This window comes from Orbicella faveolata, unplaced genomic scaffold (genome assembly GCF_042242905.1).
Source record: "Orbicella faveolata isolate gen_17 unplaced genomic scaffold, um_ofav_v1 contig_46, whole genome shotgun sequence".
In the NCBI taxonomy this organism is placed as follows: domain Eukaryota; kingdom Metazoa; phylum Cnidaria; class Anthozoa; order Scleractinia; family Merulinidae; genus Orbicella; species Orbicella faveolata.
In genome coordinates this window covers 2,322,501-2,346,750 of record NW_028301576.1, presented here as the reverse complement: position 1 = coordinate 2,346,750, position 24,250 = coordinate 2,322,501, and the positions used below count along the sequence as shown (strand labels likewise).

The window sequence follows — 24,250 nt, the reverse complement described above, 5'->3', positions numbered from 1 at the left end:
CACCTGTCTTTTGGGGTGTCATCACAGATACAGGAGGAAATGGAGATCTTTTAAAACTCAGCATCTTTTGCAATTGGCGTTTTCTAAACCTGAACAAAGCGTTCGAGGTGGTGGTGGGAAGCAGTTCGCGTTCCTTGTTCGTCTACTCGGACGTGTGTAGAAGTGGCGTGGTGGGAAATCAAGTCACGGATGTACTGAGAGAGGTCAACTTGATTAGAACAGGTGCGGGTGTTCAGTATTTCGAGCCTTACCACATTCAATATATTCCCGTGCGCAAAGACGTCATTGACATAATAGAGGTGCAAGTGGCTGAGACAATTGGAGAACTGGTGAGATTTGGACCTGGCAATACGATCGTGACGTTACACTTTAAGAAAGAATGATCGGTGGAACGTTGGTACGATTTCATCCCGATAAAATGAGGCAATCCGGAGACGGATTCGGCATGGCTTGGAGAGGTGTCAAGAAACGAGGTCCCGGCATTCTCCGAGACTTTATCACCGAGACGGCCACGGAAGGTCTGAAAGGTTTAAATTCGGGCAGCAAGGGAGGAAAGCCCAATTGGAGAGGTGGACTCGCCGGGGTCAAGAGAGGAGCGACACGGGCCGTGAAACGTAAAGCGACGCAAGAGATCAAACGGGCGTTGGCGAAAAAAGTGAGAAAAGACCTCTTTGGAGTATGAATCCCATTTACTCGAGGCGCGTGAGACTTATCCCGATACGACGAACGTATAAAGGCGGATCGATCTTCCCGTCCCGATCAAAACGCCCGAACTATCGTTGGGTGCAGTCGGCCCTGAGAAGGAGACGAAGACGACGACGACGTAGACGATGACGGACCTCGTGGCTCATGCCCGTTCGGCGGGGGTTCGTAACCCTCGTCTGAACATGTTCAGTACCCCTCCCACGGATGTCAGCATGTCGTCTCGACGGTTGGTGAGAATCAACCCGTTCAATACGGGGATCAACCCCGTGACCTTCCAAGTCGATCCGCAAGAAGACTTTATCGACTTGAACGAGAGTTTCTTCGAAGTGGAATTGACCGTTAAGAAAAGTGACGCGACGAATCTGTTGACAGCGGATGTCATGGGACTCGCCAACAATCTGGCCCACACCCTCTTCAAACAGATCAATGTGAGATTGAATGGGACTCTCATCAGCCCCCAGACGGATACTTACCACCTCAAAGCCTACATCGAGACCCTGTTGAACCACGACCGAGACGACGGTGAATCGATCCTAACACCCAGCGGATGGTACAACTGTCTCGGTGTACCCGACGACGGAGATGCCGATGAATTGACAGCCAACGCGATGGATTTTACTACTCCTCACGCTGAATATACTGCTTTAACCCAAGATCTCAAGAATTTGGTCCAGGGACGATCCCAGTTTCTGGACGGAGAAGCCGTGACTTTGAGGTTCAAACCTTTCCTGGAAGTGTTTCATCTCAGCAAATTACTGTTACCTGGCGTGCAGATCCAGATCGACATGTACTTCAATGCCCCAGCCCTGTGGACCATCCGATGGCATGGTACTGATACTCTGAGACTGACTGAAGCCGACGTGAAAGTGAGATTGTTCCTGTCTCAAGTGAGAGTGACTCCCTCGGTGTACCGAGAGATCATGACCAGCCTGAAAGGAGGAAGAGTGGCCACTTACCCCACGGTGAGAGGTGAAATTCGCACTTACTCGCATCCCAACGACAATCGTCATTTCGAGTGCAGCAATCCTTTCCACAGTAAGCTACCTAATCGGTTAGTGGTGTTGTTGATGAAACAAACTGCCTTCAACGGAACTGTGACCATCAATCCGTTCAATTTCGGAAAATTCAGTCTGGCTTCCATCAAACAATTGGTGAGAGGTGAAGAATACCCCTACGAGACCTTGGAGCTCGATCACGATGGGGACAGTAAAGATCAGAGAGGTTACTACAGATTCCTCCAAGCCTCAGGAGCGTTGTGCAGGGGAAAAGGAAACATGGTCCGAAAAGTGGATTGGGGGGACGGCAAGAGATGCAACATGTTTGTATTTGACAACACGGCCAATGGATGTTTGGACAGTCCAGTGTTGAACCCCAAGCAAGAAGGTGAACTGCGTCTGGTGATCGATTTCGGAGCCAATCCTGGACAAAACCTGACTATCTTGTTGTACGGCGAATTCGAGAATTTGCTGGAGATCAACGAGAACCGAGTCGTCATCTACGACGTGTACCAATGAGAAGAAAAAATGGAGAAAGTAGCCTTGAATAATATACAATTGGATCATTTGGCCCGGACGAATCCGTCCCTACGCTGTGTCTTTTACGGCACGGTCCCTTGCGATCGGCTTCCCAGGACAGTCCCTCAAGAAGGACCGACCGCTTACATCGTGAACACGGACCCTCACGACAAACCGGGCGTGCATTGGATCGCTTTGTGGGCCGACAAGAACAAGTGCGAGATCCTGGACAGTTACGGTCTACCGTTGGACGCTTACGGAACCGCCGAACCGATCCAAGAATGGTTGGATCGTCATTTCAATTACCAGATTCACAACGGCAAGAGTCTGCAGTCCCTGTTCAGCCAGAGTTGCGGCGGTTACGCCCTGATGTTCCTGATCGACCGAGCCGAAGGTCGGGACATGAACGAGTTCTTGAATCGTTTTAAGAAAAACGAGTTTGTGGAGAACGATCGTAAAGTAGGACACATGGTAGAAAGTCTGATCGTGGACGAGTTGGCCTGGCGCAAGATTTGTAAAACCCCGTGTCACCAGGACACGTGCGGTTCCTCCCGAGGAGTGCGTCATTTGTTATAAAGTAAGCTGTTCGAATAAAAAGTGTTCATTTTTGAGAAAAGGATGTTGCGTAGTGAAGGCAGATGGTTCCAGCGATTCCTAGAACTGTGTCGAAAAGAGAGTACGAAATTGTCCTCGGACAATCCTCTTCGACAGGTCATGGAACGCATTTTGGATTGCGACAGTTACCGTCGAGTCCGATTCATACTGTACCTGGAAAAAGATGATTGGCTTCGATACGTTCTGTTCCACTTGCGCATGAAAGCCAGACTTCAAACGAACGCTAGTCGAGATTACAAGTGTTACCCTTATTGGCACGTGCTTCGCTACGGCAATAAGTCCTTACGCCATCACTTTGCGAGTGCATAAAAAGGTGCGACGGAAAATGAAATGGTTCATTATGGATTTACTGACAAAACAAGACACATCATGGCTCTTCAGTTTCAAGGGCATAGACATTTGGACGACGTGATAGCCAGGTTAGAAAAACGCTATGGAAAAGCGGGCGGAAAGACGCCTCAACCCAGTGAGGCTCATTTCAAGAAAAACCAACCGCCAAAACGACAGCTCAATCTGAAAATACTTCAACCCGCCAAAAGACAAGTGTCATTTCAACCGCCGTCTGTCCTGGACACCGGTGCATTACCAGCGACGGTGACCACGCGTAGGAAACCCAAGAGAGCCGCGCCCGCCAAGCCGAAGCTTTCCGTGAAAGAAGATAGGAAAAGAAGAATGAAAAAGAGGCATTGGTACGAGGACAAGTTTGGAGATTTGAGTAAATTCGCCAAGAAAAAACCTCGAAAAAAGAGATCGGCGCCTGCCAAGAAAAAAGGACGTCCCAAGAGAGCTGCTGCCAAGAGGGCCATGGCCAAGATCAGGAGTCGGGCCAAGAAAAAACCCATCTGTTTCAATCGTAAGGTCACCCTATTGGGTCTGTTGAAACGCATCCCGGCCGTCAAGACCCCATTGGCCAAGTTGTTCGGATAAAAACGGAACGTCTCGAGACCATGGACCATTTCATGATCATGGAACAACGCAAAGCGTTTCAATTTCACACGCCGTCGAGTTTGTTGATAGCGGGTCCGTCGGGGTGCGGCAAGACGGTGTTCACGACCAAACTGCTCTTGGAGAACGGCGACTTGTTCCAACAGACACCGAAGAGTATTCATTACTGCTACGGATCGTGGCAAGACGGTTTCCAAAAGCTCAAGAAGGGTGGAGTCAAGTTTTACGAAGGCATCCCCGACAGCGAACAGTTACCCCGATGGTTTCCCGGAGGGGGCGTGTTGGTCCTGGACGATCTGATGGACGAGGGGGGTAACGACAAGCGCGTGTTGGATCTCTTCACCAAACATTCGCATCATCGGAACATCACGGTGACCTACCTGTGTCAGGATCTATTCCCCAACGGAAAATTCGCCAAGACCATTTCCAGAAACGCGCATTACATCGCGGCCTTCAAGAACCCTCGGGATCAGTTGGGGATACGGAATTTACTTCTGCAATCGTTTCCCACGCAATGGCAAGAGGTGTTGGACACGTTTCGCAAGGTCACCGATCGACCTTACGGTTACATGCTATTGGATCTTCATCCAGCCAGTCAGGACGATCAACGTGTCCTCAGCCATGTGTTAAAAGACGAAGGATTCGTCCGATGCCATCAGTTTGCAACCCCATCATGTTGAGGAGCGAGGTCGAGTGGTTTCCGCTATTCATTCACCTGTGTAAAAACAGGCTCAAATACATCATGAATCCCCACGAGCTGGACTACGAACCGATGAGACAGGTCACGGAATGCGAGAGTTACCGTCAAGTACGGTCCATCATAAACGCATATAACGGTGAAGGTTTCGATTATTTGGTTCATAAACAACGAGAACTCGCCGAGAAGAAGATAGAAAGAGAAAGGTACATGGATAAAAATGAGCTCTTATGGTAGTGACGATTTCAACTTCTCGGCTCTGGAAGATTACTCGCCTTGGGGGACACCGGCTCGGACGAGTACTCCGATTCCGCCTGCCGCGGGTGTGGGTGCGAGTCTGAACACTCCTCCTTCACCGCGATCGTCACTGGCGACACCGCCCCTGCCCAGTGTCTCGCCCGTCGGAGTGGGCACCGCTGGCTCGGGTGCACCGCAGACCAACGTCACGGTGGGTGTCGGCAGTGCTGGATCGGTGTCGCGCGCCAATGTCACGGCAGGTGTCGGGGCACCCAGGATAACAATGTCCACACCTTTGGCACGAGCCGTTCGAGGAGGGAAACGACCGAGACGCGTCCCACGTCAAAATACACCGACGTCCTCCAGTGATTCCGGAAGCCGCAGACGAAGTAGCGCTAGTGGTAGCGGCGGTGGAAGAGGCAGAGGCAGAGGCAGAGGCAGAGGCGGAGGCGGAGGTGGAGGCGGAGGCGGAGGCGGAGGCGGAGGACGTGGAGGCGGAAGTGGTAGTGACTCCACACCGCCTTCGTCGATTCGATCGGGTCGAGGAGGAAGAAGAAGGCGAGGAGACCGTGTTCTCGACCAAGCCCAGATGCAACAACAATTGGAAGAGATTTTACGCCAACAACAACAGACGGCCGCGGGTCGTCGCATTGCGGGCATCACGACCACCAACACGATCACGACTACCTATAAAAACGGACAACGTCCTACCGTCACACGCAATTCGACCAGTGTACGTAACTGAGAACAACCATGAGAAGACGCCGTCGTCGACCGAAAAGGAGAAAGCAATGGGGCGGTGCTCTTGCGAATGCCCTGTCTGCGATGTTACCCATTGGTAAAGGGGCTGCCTTGGGATTGGCCAAAGCGTTGGGTGGTCGCGCCGTGAAAACAGGCATCCGAGCTGGAACGACCGCTGCCATTGGTGGTGTGGGAGTGGGCGTGGGTCGCGGGATCCGAAGACTTGTGAGACTTAAGAAAAGACGACCCCCTCGTCGATGAAAAACCATTCGAATCAAGATGTTGAGGAGTGAAGTCGAGTGGTTCCCCTACTTTTTGCATCTATGCCGATGCTCTCGCTCTTACTGGGATGCGACCAGCATGGATCACAAAGACATGAAACGGATCGCGGACGAGTGCGATAGTTACCGACAAGTCCAGGACATCCTGAACCAATCCGTGGAAACCGCCTTCAAGGACGAGATCTGGGAATACAAGCAACAAGCTAAAAGGATCGAACGTCCCGACAGAAAGTCAGACTACGTTTGGCACTGGTTAGAGAAGAGTCATGAGTACTTCGGTCTGTTTATTGGATGAACCTTTCAACACCGTGGTGGATTTGGATTCCCTGAAACGTTTGGACGTCTTGTACGCTTTCTACCACAAGTATTGGTGGTGTCGAAGGCAGATGTTCGGTTACTACAAGTTGTGTAACGCCATTCTCAACGGACTGGCCTTACTGACGGTGGCCGTGAGTATCGTCTTGGGATCCGTGTGGAAAGATGGGTACACGGTGGTAGGATTGACGGCTTTCGCCACCTTACTGAAAGGATGGAACGATTTCAAGAAGTATTCGTTCAAGATGGACATGGCCCAATTCGCTTACACGACGTACGAAAAGACGCTGACAGAACTCAGGAACTACGCTCTGGGTGGCGTGGAGGAATTGGATGGGTTTTTGACCAAGATGCAAACGTTGGACGACGTGGTGACGGATTTCACATCTCCCACGTACGACCGATACGTTCGAGACTACGCCCTACGATTTCGTCACGTGCCGCTATAAAAAAAACGACATCGCGGTCATCCTCTTCATTCAGAACCAACATGCCCAAGAGGTCAAGGAGAAAGAAAGCGTCTTCGAGAAGGCGTAAAACCGCTAAAACCACTAAAAGAAGACGGTACCAAAGGGGAGAAGGGATCGGCACTGTGGTGGCGGGTTTACCCAAGGCGGCTTGGGGTATCACCAAAGGCATAGAAAGCCTGAGAGCCAAACAAGAACGGGCGCATACCAAAAGGATGCAGGAACGAATGAGACGAGGTGAAAAAATTCCACACAAGGGCGAAGAGTTCCGATGCTCCATCATGTGAAAATAAAAGGACGAGACTAGCCGTCGTACACCTCACTCGACACCATGCGAGCACGGAGGAAGAGGAGACGAAGAACGATACAGAGAGGTGGAATGGTTGGATACGTGTATCATAAAGGTCTCAGCAAAAGTCTTAGAGGTCTATCAAAATCAAAGAGAGTCGCACGGGCCTCGAACAAAATTTCTCCGAAGCTCAATTTACCTCAGATTTTCAAAATGCTAGGTAAAAGTATAAAGATGTGACTCATCCACTCGGACTCAGACAAAAAAGAGACTGCACGTTGGAAGGATGGCTAAGAGAAAAGCCTCGTCGCGTACCAAAAAGAGGAGAAAGACTCAAAAGGGAGGTGTGGCTCCCATCCTCGTGGACTTCAAGCAGGGATTCAGGGTCACCAAGGATATGATAAACGCCATCAGGAAACCCGTCGATCATCAAAAGGCCAAACGTGGGGTGGCCAGTCGCAAACGCGAGTACCAAGAGTATAAGAGACGTGGAGGTACCCGAGGTTTCAACAGTTGGGTTGTTCACAAAGGTTACGGGAAACGAAACCCAGGTTGCTGCATCATGTAATAAAAAGAGTACACCAATCCACTCGTACGCATAAGTCCACGATGAAGCGGTTACGACGACAACGTCCTTTCCTGACGCGCGTCCTGAAAGAAGCCAATCGGAACAAACGTCAACGGATGTTGCAATTCGCCGACAAAGATCAGATCAACGCCATCAGCGACATGGTTCTCAATTTGCTGAAAAAGAGGATCCCCATCAACGCAACGACTTATGGGAAACTGAAAAGACATAAAAGGGTTCTGCGCGAAGTGGGTAGACGCAAAAACTCTCTCAAGCGTCGAAGAGAACATCTCCTCACCCAAAACGGAGCGGGGTTCTGGAGCGGTTTGCACGGTTGTTTCAAAGCATGTTGTGTACGGTGAAAGGACGCAGTGAGGACGGTTACCCGCTGGAGGGGATCGACGTCATACCCAATTTCCCACCGAGAGAAGACGAGTCCCACAATACCATTCCTAAACTCGTGCAGTTGTTGCAAGACGCCAATCGTCGCGAAGCCCGATGGAAAGACTCGTACGAGTACTTGAACAAGAGGTACCACGACCTGTATCAAGAATACATGGCTTTAAAGTTCGGTGACTTCTGCCAAACCTGTCAAACGAAACGAGATACCACGCCGCCCGGTGGGTGCATCGAGTTGTGCAGGGAGTGCGGTAAAGGCAAGCGAACCGTTCGAAGTCTCGAACTCGAGTTGGAAAAGAAAGACGAATCCATACGGTACTGGCAAGACTGTTACGAGACGGCCTTGAGAGAATTGTCCGAGTTTCCTGACACGACCTTGAGTCAGAAGGTATGAACGAAGTCATGATGGTGCCCGTTCAAGAATTCAATCGTCTGCAAGATTATTACAAGGGTAAGATCAGCCAGAATGCCTTGTTGAACAAAGCCGGACGTCTGGCCGCCGAAGAACATCTCATCCTGAACGACAAACGCATCCCCGACAGCATGGCCGTCAAGATGACCAAACCCATCGCCTCCGAGGAAGGGAAAGTGGTGAAACGTATACGGACGGGTAAAAGCGGTCCCATCTCGTACCAGGGAACGACAGAACCCGAAGGCATGGTCGACGCACCCGTCGAAACTCTGTTGAAACAGATCCTCAAGGGAGTCAACCAACCAGCCGCAGCCCCCGTGATCATCCCGCCACAACCCCTTTCTACGACAGGACTGAAAAAGGAGCTGAAAACCCCCATACCCTCCACGTCAGGTTTTAAAAAGGAGAAGAAAACCCCCAAACCCTTCAGTCCATTCGAACAGGTCACGCTAGGTAAAACTCCCCTATCGTCCAAGAAAAAAGCACCCATCTCCGATAGAGCCAGACGTGTACTGAAATCACTCGGTATCGACTACGACGACGGTGGTTACAGTCCCAAAGGCAAGTCAAAGAAGTACAAGAAGGCCAAACCGTCAGCCGCAGAAAAGTTACAAGCAGGGTGGGAAGATTTCGAAGACCCCTGGAGAAGGGGACTGGACTATGACTCGGATTAAGACGAGGAAAAAGGCACCTCCACCCCCGAGGAGAAGTACCCGACGTCGACGTCAACGAGGGTATGGGATCGACATCCAAAAATGGTTGGCCAAGACTGGGATCGAGTTTCATTGGCCCGGTTATCAGTACATGGGACCTGGTACCAAACTGAAGAAACGTCTGGCGCGTGGAGACCCCGGGATCAACCGTCTGGACCGACTAGCCAAACAACACGACATTGACTATTCCAGGGCCAAGAACTTACAGGACAAATGGGATGCCGACACCAAGATGATCCAGGCCATCGACAAATTACCCGGACGTAAAACCATGACAGAACGCATTGTTAAGAAAATCATGCAGACCAAGAAACGTTGGAAATTGTAAAACCTTTTATTGTTGTTGTTGTAATTAAAGTTACACACGCTTTGTTGTTTTTCAAAAAAGAGTCTCTTTTTTTCTTTAAGACGAAAATAAATAATGTTCCAATTGATCCATAAGTTCGACGGTGACTGAGAAATGGCAACGGTTCTGTTCTACTGTATCCTCGCGTTCAAACTGCGCGAACCAGCGTCCCATGTCATGAAGCATGGATGACATCTCGTCAAGCTCACTAGCTATTTCCACGATCATCTTTTCCATTTCTTGTTCTTTTCGTACTCGTTTCAGTCGGTTTTCTTCTGCGACTCTCCTGTTTTTCCTGATTTCCGAAAGTCTCCGTTTTACAGGATCCTCGGGTTCCGCTAACATGCGTTCTAACTCTGCTACCAACCCTTCATCAGGCTCAGAGTCAGAGTCAGAGGAGGAGGAATAAGACAACCGCCTCCCACGGCGTTGCGGTGGGGGTAATGCCTGTGGTGCTGCAGTGGTATTGGTGGTAGTGCTCTTAGCGGCGGTGGTAGTGCTCTTAGCGGCGGTGGTAGTGCTCTTAGCGGCGGTGGTAGTGCTCTTAGCGGCGGTGGGGAAATAAGACACCACCCTCCCACGGCGTTGCGGTGGGGGTAATGCCTGTGGTGCTGCAGTGGTAATGGTGGTACTAGTGTTGGTTGGTGGTAGTGTTGCAGTGGTAATGGTGGTAGTGCTCTTAGCGGCGGTGATAGTGGTGTTCCTTTGTGGTAATGTCGATAGTGGCGGTAGTGTTGCAGTGGTAATGGCGGTTGTAGTGGTTTTGGTTGGTGGTAGTGTTGCAGTGGTAATGGTGATCGTGCTCTTAGCGGCGATGGTCGTGGTGTTGGATGGCGTTAGTGTTCCCCTGAAATCCCTCAGCTCAACCCGACCTCCAAACAAACCCCGAAGAATTTCATCCGGATCGTAATCATGCTCTTCCCACTGTCGTGTTGCAGGTAAACGGGAGCGACGTTTGCGTTCCCTATAACGATTCAACGCGTCGCGCACCTTGTCGTGTATCTCGCCCCGTTTTCGTGCACGATACCGTCTCTTCTGCTCGCGAACTTTCTCCGGATTTCTTTTCTTCCACTCTCGCACGAACTCTCTTCTTCTCACTCTCTGTCGTTTCAATGCTTCAGCGGAGCGGGCAGGCATGGTCTTCCGTAATGGACGCTCATACAAGTTCTAAAATGGGCGTGGAGAATAATCGTGCTCTATCTATCTACTATATCTCTCTATATCTCTATATCTCTATATCTCTATATCTCTATATATCTATATATCTATATATCTCTATATCTCTATATCTACTATATCTCATTTAAAAGAGCATAAAAAATACTCTCTAGAAAAAAAAGTTTTCCTTCATGGAAGCTAGTAGTAATTTTTAAACAATTTAAATAAATTAAACTTCACAAAAAAAAAAAAAAAAAAAAAAAATCTCGCATTTCCGTCACCATGGCAACAGCCAGTTGAATATTAACTCGAATCGAGTTACGCGTCTTTTCGAAAAGTGTGTTTACTCAACAAAACGAAGCTTTTTTCCAAAGTTCCTGAGCTCTACGATCCCAAAAACGATTCAAGACACATAATTCAAGAATTATTTGAGATTGCAAACGGAAAAACGGCGGTCCGAAGGGAATTTGAATTTGAATTTGAATTTGAGTAGCACATGGCGAAGGTCATGCAAGCTCACTTACCTAAAATTTTCGCTTCTAATTTCTTGCTAACCGTAAAATTACATTCGTATTTACTTCAAATACCTTTAGGAATGTTGTCCGCTTCCGAAAACATCTTCAGGACGTTGAAATGATGCACATCGCTCGCTCGCTCAACAAAACGCCGCCATTTTGACTTAAAATTGGGTGATTTCGCAATGTCGTCATGTAAGCCACATTGAAGCATTCCACGTGAAACTAGTCATGTGAAGATCGGGGACGGCGCGGATTCGCCTTATGAAGATCTGTCCAACCAATCACAGATCGAGACCAAGTCACGTGTTAACCAGACCCAGGGGATAGGGGGGTATACCCCCACTCGGTCGGAGACTGGGGGCGGGTCGAGTGGGGGTTACCCCCTATCCCTCTCTCAGTCGGAGACTTGGGGCGGGTCGAGTGGGGGTTACCCCCTATACCTCTCTCAGTCGGAGACTTGGGGCGGGTCGAGTGGGGGTTACCCCCTATACCTCCCTATACCCCCCTATACCGTAGGTATAAAAAAGATCGGTTCGAACCGTTCAAGTCACTCTGAGTTTTTGACTTGTATCGAGCGCTGGAAAAAAATCATGGCACAAGAGCTGACCGACGAGGAGATGAACCAACAGATGGATCAATATGAATCAGTGACCGATGAAGAGATGAACCAACTTATGGATCAATATGAAGCAGTGAGTATGACGTGTACCCTATGTAAGAAAGTAATCTTTAGAACTCTAACCCTAATCTTTTTCATAGAGTTACTGGGATTGGCTACCGGAAGAACTAAAGCGTTACGTACTTGACTTAGCAACTTGGCAAAGCATACGCGATAGAAGGAACAATGATCAAATGAGAAACCTTCACAGAGAAATCTCGAAATATGACCAACTGAAAAGACAATGGTTTTACGGACACATAGAAATACGACCGCCTAAATGCCGCCCAAACTTCTGTAATTGTAACGCGGATTATGAAATATATGGACATTGTATCAACAAGCGTGGCGAGAAAAGGAGTTTCTATATAGGAAATAGTTTCAGGAACGCGTTATATGACTTAGAAAATAAAAAGCGATGTTGTCGGCTACTTTTTGGAGACCTGACAATAAAAACTGACTAATTAAAAAACGTTGTGTTTGTTGTCTTTTACAGAACAGACGGACCTACGACGAAGCCTTCCCCTCCGACGACGATGACGACGACTGAGCGATGCTCCAAACCGGAGGTGGTGCAAGACCACCTCTAGAATTCGAATTAAGACCCATAGGCGCTCGACGTAACTGGAGAAACGTCCTCAACAAACAACGATTCGAAGCCACGCTCAGACAACACAGAGACGTGACTCGCGAGGAGAATCTAGGTCAAGAATTGACTCGGGCCCTTCAACGATCCATCGAGCAACAAATCGCTCAGGATCCTACCCTGACACCCGACTCCACGGTTCATTTCACCATGCAGTCCCGTGCCTTCACGCACGCCTTTCAATCCACCACCTTCACCGTGCGAGAATTCGAAGCAGGGAGTGAAAGACTAGACACTTATCTCCAGTCTCTCGCGGCCAAACTCAACTCCAACGAAGAATTCACCCCCGACGACACGTTTACCATGGAAACCACTTCCATACGTACCCCAGGTCGTGGCAGTGGAAAAAAACGATACAAACCGAGTTGCGCCGCCGTGCGGAACATCGTCAAACGGTCGCGCGTGACCATCCAAAACGAAGATAATCTCTGCTGCGCTCGCGCCATCGTCACCATGAAAGCCCGGGTTGACGCGAACGAGAATTCGCGTGACCAAGATTACCACAATCTCAAACAGGGTTATCCTGTCCAAGAGCGATTGGCCAAAGACCTCCACCGTCGAGCCAACGTTCCCGAAGGACCTTGCGGCATTCCCGAACTGCAAAAGTTTCAGGCCGCGTTACCTGGCTACCAGCTCAAAGTCATGTCCATCGACCCACCCCACATGGTCATCTACGCGGGACCCGAACCCTCGACCAAGATCATTCATCTCATCAAAGAAGGCGATCACTACGACGGATGCAATTCGTTCAAGGGATTCCTCAACAATTCCTACTTCTGCGACGAATGCAATCGAGGCTACGATCACGAGGACTTCAAACATCATTCCTGCCTCGGTAAATGGTGTCCCGCCTGCAAACGAAAAGACTGCCCCGATTTCATCGAGAAAAAACGACCCCTAGCTCCAGGCAAGTTTCCCGAACCCACCTCACCATGCCATTTGTGTCACAGACAATTCTTCGGAGACAGATGCTACAACGACCACTTGCAACGGCAGAGTCTCAGCATCCCCTCCATCTGCAACACTTACAAAAAGTGTGAGAAGTGTTGCCACGTCTACGAATGTAAACGCAGGACAGGACGAGGAGGTGGCCGTCCTTCCATCGATCACAAGTGCAGATGGGGCGAATGTCACATCTGCGAAAAACAAGTCCATCTGCCGACGCACCGATGTTACATCCAACGCATCCCCGAAGACGAAGACGAGCCCAAAAAGAAACGCGTCCCCCGCGACAAAGTCAACGGTCGACCCTTCGAAGAACCCGATCCAGACGATCCAGACACGTGCGTCTGGGTGGACAGAGACCCGCCCCTTCAAGTGTACTGCGACTACGAAGCCATCACCGACGCCGAAGGGAATCAGACACCCATTCTACTCTGCCTGGAAGACGACGAAAATGAGACATGCTACTCCTTCTACGGCCCCGACTGCACCGCCGACATGTTCGACCAACTCGAAGACCTCGCCGTCGACCAGGACAATGACGAACGGGACGTCATCGTAATCTTTCACAATCTCAAAGGCTACGACGGGATGTTCATCCTGCAACACTGTTACGCCACCCATCGAGAAGTCACCGACCAAATCACCGTCGGCACCAAGATACTGTCCCTAAGATCCGACAGACTGACTTTCAAAGATTCCCTGTGCTTCCTCCCGTTCCCGCTGGCCAACTTTCCAGTCACCTTCGGAATCCAAGAACTGCGCAAAGGATTCTTCCCGCACAAATTCAACACCCTAGAAAACCAAGCGTACGAAGGTCCCATGCCACCGCGAGACATGTACGATCCCGACGGCATGTCCGCCAAAAAGAAAGCCGAGTTCGAACAGTGGTACCAAGAGAAAGTCGACAACGACTACCATTTCGTCTTACGGGAAGAAATGGAAGCCTACTGCGAGTCGGACGTCAAACTCCTCAAAGCAGGCTGCCGAAAGTTCCGGCAAGAATTCAAACAAAAAGCCGACTTTGACCCCATGGAGAAATGCGTCACCATCGCCTCAGCATGCAACCGGTTCTGGCGCAAGAAACTCGTCCCGCTCAACACCATCGCCTCCAGACCCCTACGAGGATGGCACGGTGCCCGATCCAATCAGTCCGTCAAAGCCCTGAAATGGCTAGCCTGGCAAGAACACTCATTGCAACGCACGGATCATGGCGATCGCATACGCACCGTGCGAAACGGAGGTGAAGTCCGACTGGACGGTCATCTCGTGGACGGATACGATCCGACCACTCGAACCGTCTACGAATTCCACGGATGTCTATGGCACGGATGTCCTCGCTGTTTCCCAACCAATCGAAACAGACATCCCATCTGTCACGCCGATCGCACTCTAGACGAAGTCTACGAGTCCACACTCCGCAAACACGACCTTCTCAGTCGTCAAGGTTACCAGCTCTGCGTCAAGTGGGAATGCGACTGGAACCTAGAAGTCAAAACCGACCCTGATCTCAACCAGTTTCTAGACACGTTCGAAATCGTCGAACCGCTCGAACCCAGAGAAGCTTTCTTCGGAGGGCGCACGAACGCTGTCAAACTACATCACGTGGCCGACGTGGCTCGAGGAGAGAAAATCAAGTACATCGACGTAACGTCGCTCTACCCCTGGGTCAACAAGGGAAGCGAATACCCCGTAGGACACCCTCAAGTCATCGTCAACCCCGACGACCAAGACATCCATCACTACTTCGGCATGGCCAAAGTGGACATACTACCACCTCACGAACTTTACCATCCCGTTCTACCTTTTAAGCACGAGAAAAAACTCACCTTCCCACTCTGCCGATCGTGCGTGGAAGACGAAATGTCCAAACCCCTCTTAGAGAAATCGCATCGATGCCCTCACACGGCCGAGCAACGCACGCTACGAGGGACCTGGTGCACACCCGAAATCCAGAAAGCCGTTGCCATGGGATACACGCTCATCAAGATCCACGAAGTCTACCATTTCCCACCCAGACAACGCCGTACAGGACTCTTCGCCGATTACGAGAATACCTGGCTAAAAATCAAACAGGAATCCGCTGGCTACCCGAGCTGGTGTCACACCCCCCAAGACAAGACACGGTACGTGCAACAATACCAACAGAAGGAAGGCATCGCTCTCGATCCGGCCATGATCCAAAAAAACCCCGGACGCAAAGCCACCGCCAAACTCATGCTCAACTCCTTCTGGGGCAAGTTCGGCGAAAACCTACACAAACCCACCACCCAAGTCGTCTACCCCACAGCACAACTCTTCGCCCTCGTTTCCAATCACTTCAACGACATAAAACAAGTCAGAATCACCAACGACGAAGCCCTAGAAGTCGTCTACACCGAACTCGAAGTCAACCAACCCGATAACGGACGAATCAACATCTTCGTCGCCGCTTTCATCACCTGTTGGGCTCGACTCAAATTATACAGCTACCTGGAACTGTTAAAGTACCAAGTTCTCTACTTTGACACCGATTCCGTCATCTACTCGCACAAACCAGGTCAAGCCGATGTCCCGCTAGGCGATTACCTCGGAGAGATGACCAACGAGCTCGACGACGACGACTTCATTACCACTTTCACCTCCGCTTGACCCAAGAATTACGGGTACAAAACCCACCAAGGTAAAGTCTGCTGCAAAGTCCGAGGCTTCTCACTCAATGTACGAGGATCTCAACAACTCAATTACGACGTCATGGAACAAAATCTCCTCGACGAACTCGAACAACCTCTCGAGGACGGTGAACGACGCAACATCCCCGTCGTCAACCCCAACTTCTTCTGGAGAAACCCAGCCACCAAACATCTCAAGGTCATCACACGAATCAAACGCTACGGACTCGTCTTCGACAAACGCGTCGTAGACACGAACACTTTCAAATCGTTTCCATACGGTTACTCACCAATGTAACTTCCTGTAAAATCAATAAAAAATCAATTGTTAAAACTCACTTCCTGTCTATCGCCTTATTTGGGCATGTACGTCACAACTTCGATCTCATATTCTCCTTATTTGGACATGTTGCCCTTATTTGGGTATGTGCGAAAAATGGCGGCCATCTTGTTTATGCAAATCGAAAATACTGCCATCTGATTGGTCGAGAGCCAATTTTAATGATATGCACTGCCTTCTGATTGGTTACCGCCCCTATAGACGTCCTTTACTACTTCTTCTGGTTATGCTAAAGAACACTCTCGGCCGAGAGGTCGCCATCGTCGATAAATGGTCAACAATCTATCTGTTTTAAAATTGCTCCGAGATGAAGACAATACTAATCGATGGACCACGCCTATGGAGAAGTTTAAATAAAGAAGATCGCAATCTTGAGATTCAGCTTAAAGGCAGTGAATTAGAAAGGGTTGAAAACATTGAGCTGATGGGCCTTTTACCTGACCAACAACTCAGTTGCGATGTCTATATTGATTCTTTATGTAAGACGATATCAAAGCGTATAGGCATACTTGACAGAATTATAAGGCTTATTTACCAACAGCAAAACGCGTACTTTATCAAATTGCTTTAATTAAGCCACTGATAAACTCCTGGTCTGCGGCCATCGTAGTTAAGCTTGATTAAAAATATAGCACAAATAGCGGTGATAAATATTATATTGCGGCGTAACATGGACAAGCTGCTGCAGCCAAGACAATTTAAATACAAAAGCGCTGTGCTCGTATTATCCTTGATGCCCAGCAACGCCATAGCATTATAGATCTATTTAACACTTGACGATGGGTGCCATATTGTACGGAATCCGATATAAAGGTGCCTAATTGCATACAAAAGAATCATGGGTACCACTGAACCCTGAGTACATTAATGAACTGTTAATACTTTTAAGAATTTGTTATATAAACAAACATTTTAGATTAAGCCAGCTTAAGGACAGGGTTTTTTTTTCCGTTTTTTTGTCTACTTTTAATTGCTACTGTTGGACATCTATAACTATGGACTTCACATACTTGAGCCGAGTATTACGTCCACTGAACATAACGGGCTAACCCACCATTCACAACCGATCTCATGTGGTTTTGATAGCTCAGTTGGGAGAGCATTGCATCGGTAACGCAAATATCATAGGTTCGAATTCCGGTCAAAGCCTGAAAATTTTTTCAGGTCTTTTTTCCAGTAGTGTTATGACTGCATTCACATCTATCATCATGTCTACATTTAATTGCTACTCTTGGACATCTATTACTACTTTAGACAATTATTTTTAGACTGAGTACAGTACTGTCAATGTCGAGTAATTACCTCTTAACTTAGTTTTTAAATCATGTTCTTATATTGGTTTAATTTTAGATGTTTAATTTAGGTTTTAAAATATTTATAATAAATCGTTTATAATTCTTATCAAGGGCCACAGGTTTATTAGTTGTATTAACTATCTAGTGTAAACCCACGTGTAAACTCACGTGTCTACGTATGCCAACCATAGCCGCACAGAGGGTGGGTCCTCAACTTAAATTTTGTCAATACTGTCTAGGGAGGTGAATGTTGCGCTGCTTATTTTGAAAGTGAAGCAAGTGTGTTTGTCAGCGATACTGCCTGACTAATGCTTCGTCGCTATGATCTGAACTTCTATGAGTATGAGATACTAACTGAGAGGGAACTTTGTTTATTTTTCACTGCTTTGTTAAAAACCTTCAACAACCTGCTTCGGATTAGTTTAATCGGTTTTTCACAGCAAAAGAATTAAGTAACCGTCAAATTATCGACGGGATGCATTCAGCTAAAGGAGAAGCTAGTTTCTTGGCCGAAAATTGGACTTACCGCTAGAACAGTTTTAAAACAAAAGCCGTTGGATTTGGCAAACGCGCGACCGATGTCGCTGTTATCAAGTTCTTCATAAAATTTCTCTCAGCAACTGGATGAATTCAATCAAATTCAAAGTTAGTCTCTTTGCCAAACACCGGACGTATCAAACTCTACACGAAGGCATCAATGTCTCCGTTGTGATTTTGCCGATCGAAAAATATAAGCTGCTTAATCAAGGTATCCAGCACTCAGTCGTTGTTGATGTTAAGTTCTTTGTAATTTTTTTTTCGCCGCAAGAGAATGGAATGACCGTCAAACTGTCGATGGGAGTAACTCAATGAAATTCAAAACTACCTTTGTAGGCGAACAAACGACGTATTTAACTCTAACCGAATGAGTAAATACCTACGTTGTGATTTTGCGGAATGAAAAATGAAATTAAATTCACCGCGCGGTTCATTTATTGTTGTGGTCGTCATTTCCAAGTTCTTTGCCAATTATTTTCACCACCACAAATTCCAGGGACCGTCCAACTATCGATGGGGAAATTCAGCCAAATGCAGAACTAACCTTTAGGCCGAACTTTGATGCAGTGCACTCCAATATCGAATGTGTCAATGCCTTCGCTGTGAGGTCGGCCAAAGTTACAAATTTCACTCCCTATTGGTCTCAGTAGGTGAGCTAAGTGGAGACAAACTTTAACTGTCCTGCCCCTCCCTCCAATCATTTTTCTGGAACTGCCGAAAGCTAGCAGAAACGTGACCAGCCGCAACAGGGTACTTTCTCGAGGGAAGAAGAGAGAGGACCCTGGGAACGAGGTTGCAAGCGGTGGGATTTACTTAGCTTTTGTCTAATGTAAACATTTTGTATTGTTCCAATAAATTTACATGGCCGCTGGCCACGTGAGTGAAAACGCTCTAAAGGTATGGCATAAATGCCCAGCCATTGGTAAACTAGCAAAGGTAATTTTTATGGCATGATAGGTTACCATAAAACATGATAACCTGTTTCTAAAAATACACTAAATTTTAGCTTTTTAAAAGGCTTATTACTCAAAAAGAGCTCGGTGACCCCCATCTTTATAATGGAATTGTGATAAGAATATTAGATGCAACTTTTTGCAAAATTTAAAGAAATTCTGTCTCATGGGTTCAGAGCCACTTTAAATTTTCGAAAAGTTAAGGTAGCTCTGAATCTTCTCGATGGAATTTCATGAACTTTAGCGAGAAAATGCAAGACTAGAGACTAGCACCAAAAGTAACTCTCAAATACTTTATTTCTGTACATTGTAAAAAAGAGAAGTGTATTTACATTGAAAACAAATTGCTGGTAAAAAATAACGCAACTTACATTTCCACTGGAAAAAAAAGTTCTCTTCTACCAATTGATAATATTTAGTATCAACACACACAGCGTTAACTAAAAACAATGACATAGCTTGACTCTCGAGAAATCAAAACAATAGTCTAAGTAGAGAGGGAACTTGGGAGAACACCTTTGCTTTGTCGAGAATCATTCTATTTCAACTAGGATACAATGTTAAAATCAGCAATCATCAATAATTGTATTAAAACTATACTACCCATTTTCGTAACAGCCATGCAACTTAAAAACTCGTTCAATTCTTGATTTAATCACAGGCCTATCTGATTTTCATTTCTTTATAATTGTGACACTAAGACCTCTACTAAATGTACGCTCAAAACAATACCAACACACTTCTTCACCATGACAACTGGAAAAGTTGCCGAAATGATTCTTTATCTACATTTCATTTAGAGTGCAGTCTTTCAACGAGAATAAGTGAAAATTCTCAAGTAGCTTTTACGATGAAAAACTACATTCTCCTGACCAAGCATTGGGAATGTATGAAGATAAGGAAAGGAGAAATCATCAAGTGAAACTGAACCCAAGTCTTTTAAATACTGTCTAGATAAAAGAGTGGAAGGAAAACAAATCAAGAGTCTCTAGCAGCTCTTTTGGAAACACAAAACCTCACACCCATTTCTAAATTAGGGCAAAATTATTCTTTCCAAATTTAGCTAACTAGCTGTACTGAACTACCCACCGATGCGACTGTTTCTCTTTTGTTTTGTTTTGTTTTGTTTTTTTTTTTTGCAATGATGCAACTGTGAAATAATTGCTATGTTATTAGACCCCACTGAGAGGCTTATAAATCTTGGAGTTTAACCTAAAACGAATGAGTTAATTATCATATATATTGATATTGTATATTTTTGTGTGCCTTTCAAGTATATTATACAGTAATAAATGATTAAAACATTGCAACAAAACCCTACACAATTACAAGATATTTTTTTAGTACACGATTGCTCCCATACAAAATGTTAACTTTGTAGCCCAATTATTTCAACTCTCTCATTCAAACAATGACAAAATGGTCTCCTTGCCTTGCAAGTTTTGTAGGTCTATAATGCCAATGGGTTGTTATTCAAAACAGGACCCAGACAATTAAAAACCTAAACCTCTCAACATGCCCTTTAGATGAAAAAAACTATCTTTGCAAATACAGGGACGAATTACCTTCAACTCCTCTTCCAACGATGTTAAGCATTGAAATTATTTTAAGGCCATTTACTCCAGTGAGAAAAACTGATACAAGCATAAAGTAAGACTAGACTTCTCTCCTAAAGGAACACAAAGAGATAATAATAATAAATAAATATTTATATAGCGCCTATCCATGCCTGCTCTAGGCGCTGTACAATTCGCCAAAATGATCTGTACTAATCTTAATAATTAAAAATGTGCATTTAAGAAAATAATAGAAAGTAAAAATCGCTAAGAATAATAAGTTTTCTTAAAAAGATGAGTTTTGAGTTTAGATTTAAAAGAACTTAGATTGTCACATGAGCGGATAGAAACAGGTAGACTGTTCCAGAGTTCAGGAGCGGAAACAGCAAAAGCTCGAGAACCATATGTCTTCAGGTGAAAATTTGTGGGGTTAAGAAGTAATAAGTGTGATGATCGGAGGATTCTGGAAGGTTGGTAGTACGCTACTAGATCTTGAATGTAGACAGGAGATTGTTGATGAAGAGCCTTAAAGGTAAGTAACATAATCTTGAATTTAATGCGTTCAGAAATAGGAAGCCAGTGTAATTCTTTCAGTATTGGAGTGATGTGGTCGTACTTTCGGGAACAGGTGATAAGTCGGGCAGCGGCGTTCTGAACAGACTGGAGCTTTTTTAAAGCACACTTCGGTACATTGTACAAAAGAGAGTTGCAGTGGTCGAGTTTGGAAGACACAAAAGTATGGACCAGGATCTCAGTGGTTTTCGTAGATGCTACTTTTTTTCCCAGCTGCAAAGGCTATGCGGGTAAAACCACCTCAAAAGTGAGAAAACAAACACTGAGAAAAGATTTTCATTACGACCAAAAGAAATACATTTGTAACTTGACTTCTCTTATACATACATTTGCAGTACAACAAGATGCAATCACAGGAAATTTCTGTTTAAAAGAATCTAAGTCCCAAACTAAGGGCAAGACAGGCCAGGGAACTTCTGGATTGTACTTGTGCCACTTCCTTCCATTCACATTGTTACACACATCCACTTACATGTACTTTCTATACTCAAAAAGGAGTCTGAATTGAATTTCTACAATTTTTGTTAACACTGACTTTAAGTTCCAAAGATCATTGTGCCGAAATTAAACTCAACTATATTGGAAATAACGTACAATAAGAATAAAAGTGACTCAGGACCATTGTCCTTAACTGAACAAAAAACAAACAAACAAACAAACCAAAATTCATGTTTAAGGCAATGTGTGTGTGTGTGTGTACTGAACAATGTTAAGTTTCCTGCACTGCAAGCCCCTCATACCTGATTTGTATAACTGATATCAATTACCATGGGTCCTATATGGCCTCCTTTATCTCCCTCATAAGTAGGCTCAATAACAAAGAGCCGGGAAAATGTTCCAGCACTCTTATGACATGGGACACTACCTGGCTGATATGTCATCATGTTTTAATACGTACACGTATGGCTATATACAAACTTTACAAGGCAGTATTTATTTCTTGACATCTTGACACATTTTGATCAAATTTCATGAACTGTAATCCTCTTCCGTCTTTGTGATCCTGTACTTCTCCCGTCAAAATACTGGTTCTCTTTTGTTCTGTAGAATTTTTAGATCCAATTGATAAAATTATGTACATTTGGTGACATTCGGCAATAAGATCTTATGCAAGTTACAACAAAAAAACTTCATATGCATGTACTGTAATCAGCCAGGACACTGTCCTTGTTAGAAAATGAATACCACACACAGACATGGACAACATAGAACCTTAATCAAAGGCAATTGTACATTACAGATCTCATCTGGCATTTTTACATTACTTATTTTGGTCTGACCATTATTCATTCTTAAGTTTTCAATTTTTGTTTTTACACAATGTTTTATGTAAGAAAAGAGCCATCTAGAATAACAGAAGGTGACAGAAGTTCTAACAAAAATTAATCTGTTTTAAGTGAGAGTGGACATTATCATCTATTTTGGCATAGACTTCAACCCACCTTGATAGGAAACTTTAGATCCTGGTAAGTAGTCTCAGTGTAAATGAAAACCAGTCAAACTTCACAAAGAGATATAATATTGGCCCACCGGAAAAATGACAAATGTAATTGAAAACTAAGTGTTAAAATTCTATGACGCTAAATAACTATTGACTTAAATAATGTTGGTGAGTTTCCATCTTGGACTGTCTAGAAAACGTGCATTGCACCAAAAAGTAACGAGAAAATAATATGATGGCATCTAGATAAGTTTAATACCATTTTTATTTTGCTTCTTGATCTGAAAACAAAAGAGTTTCTATCTTTTCTGCAGAGTATTATTTGTTGTCAACTCGCTAGAAACTCCATAAAAACATTCAAAGAAAAATCATTCAAAGAGCGAATGTAACAATTAGAGACTGAAAACATTTCCCGCACAACACCTTTTTCTGTTGGTGTTAAAACAGTACTTAAACTTAACGTTCTACAGATTTGCAATGAGAAACTTCTTGGCAAAGCATTTGTTGTGTTGCTTCGCAAATGATTTCACTTGTTATGGTGATGACCAGCTCATGTTCTTATTCATTTGTTTTAGAGAAGGCAACAGCCTTCTTCGGAAATTGCGCTAAGGTTCGGTCTAAATATTCGCTGTTAAGGTAGCACACGTCTCTTCTCAATAATTCTCAACCTCACCGAATTCCCTTTTTTACTGACATCTAAAATATCATGCCAGAAGTTAAGACTTCTTAAGCTACGCCGACGAACATTCGTCACTGCTTGATCTTCTTGATGCTTTTCGTCTTTAAAAAATCGTTCGTTTTGGTTTTTAAAACAATATTAGCCTAGAATGAAGCATACGTTTACTCTTTGAATACTCGTCCTCACCAAATTAAATTCTTCTTAATTATTAAATTATTTTCTTTATTTGTGACTGAACTGTAAGAACGTTTGCTGACTGAACGCCGTGAAGCTTTAGCCAAACGTAGACCGGTTTACTTTGCTCGTACAAAACGGATTTCGGGGCATAACTATTCTGCCGATGGACTATTTTATTAAAAAAAAGGAAAATATTCGAAATTTCTTTTCCTTTAGCACTTCCTTTCAGCTGCCTTAGAAGTTAAAAGTTATTCAGGGATATCAAAGGCTCTAATTTTACTTAGGCGAATTACTAACTCTCTGTTCAGTGTCGACTATTATATTGTGGTGGCCCTGAATAATAGGTTTTTACTGTTATCCGGTTGCTGTCTCCCTTTCGGAAAACCTTGAGTCTATTGCCTCGAAGACTGTCTTTTCCACCCAAAATAAAACTGTCTTCTAGTTAAAACTAAATTTGCTTTAAAATATAGAGGTGACTGTATTCACCGAGAATTGTTTACAAAATTTCCTTTGCTGACTGTGCACTTAAATATAATGATTTTGAAAAGTTCTCATTATAGTATTGGCCATTTTTATTTTTTCTTGATGTTTTTTTCGCCACTAAACAGGATATACGCACAATAACAATTGTCAGTAAAAATTCAGTGTGTCTTTAACCTACCTTGCCAATAGGAAACTTCAGTTCCTGGTGAGTGGGTCTTACAAGCAGCTCAGCAATGGAAAACAGTCACCCTGCAAAGAGATCATTTGGTTAAGTATAAAAAATTGACAATTTTGCCTCCACTTATGCGATATTGAGGAGCGTGAAATTGACGCATTTTAATTTTAAGCAGGTGATGACAATACAAGTCTGCTCTAAACTACTGCTACCCAATTGCACAA

General features: G+C 45.5%; 4 protein-coding genes across 4 annotated transcripts in view; 3 read left to right on the top strand and 1 right to left on the bottom strand.

Moving 5' to 3' along the window:
• Positions 1-24,250, top strand: part of LOC149097932 (UBX domain-containing protein 8-like) — a 76,318-nt gene that overhangs the window by 38,381 nt on the left and 13,687 nt on the right. The window lies entirely within an intron of this gene.
• On the top strand, positions 326-2,470 carry LOC149097936 (uncharacterized protein F54H12.2-like). The gene has a single exon (XM_089277545.1). The coding sequence runs from the start codon at positions 831-833 to the stop codon at positions 2,217-2,219; it is 1,389 nt and encodes a 462-aa protein (XP_089133671.1). The 5' UTR covers positions 326-830; the 3' UTR covers positions 2,220-2,470.
• LOC149097935 (uncharacterized) lies at positions 4,162-6,797 on the top strand. Its single transcript, XM_089277547.1, has one exon. The coding sequence runs from the start codon at positions 4,697-4,699 to the stop codon at positions 5,456-5,458; it is 762 nt and encodes a 253-aa protein (XP_089133673.1). The 5' UTR covers positions 4,162-4,696; the 3' UTR covers positions 5,459-6,797.
• On the bottom strand, positions 9,214-11,795 carry LOC149097934 (uncharacterized). Its single transcript, XM_089277546.1, has one exon. The coding sequence runs from the start codon at positions 10,379-10,381 to the stop codon at positions 9,302-9,304; it is 1,080 nt and encodes a 359-aa protein (XP_089133672.1). The 5' UTR covers positions 10,382-11,795; the 3' UTR covers positions 9,214-9,301.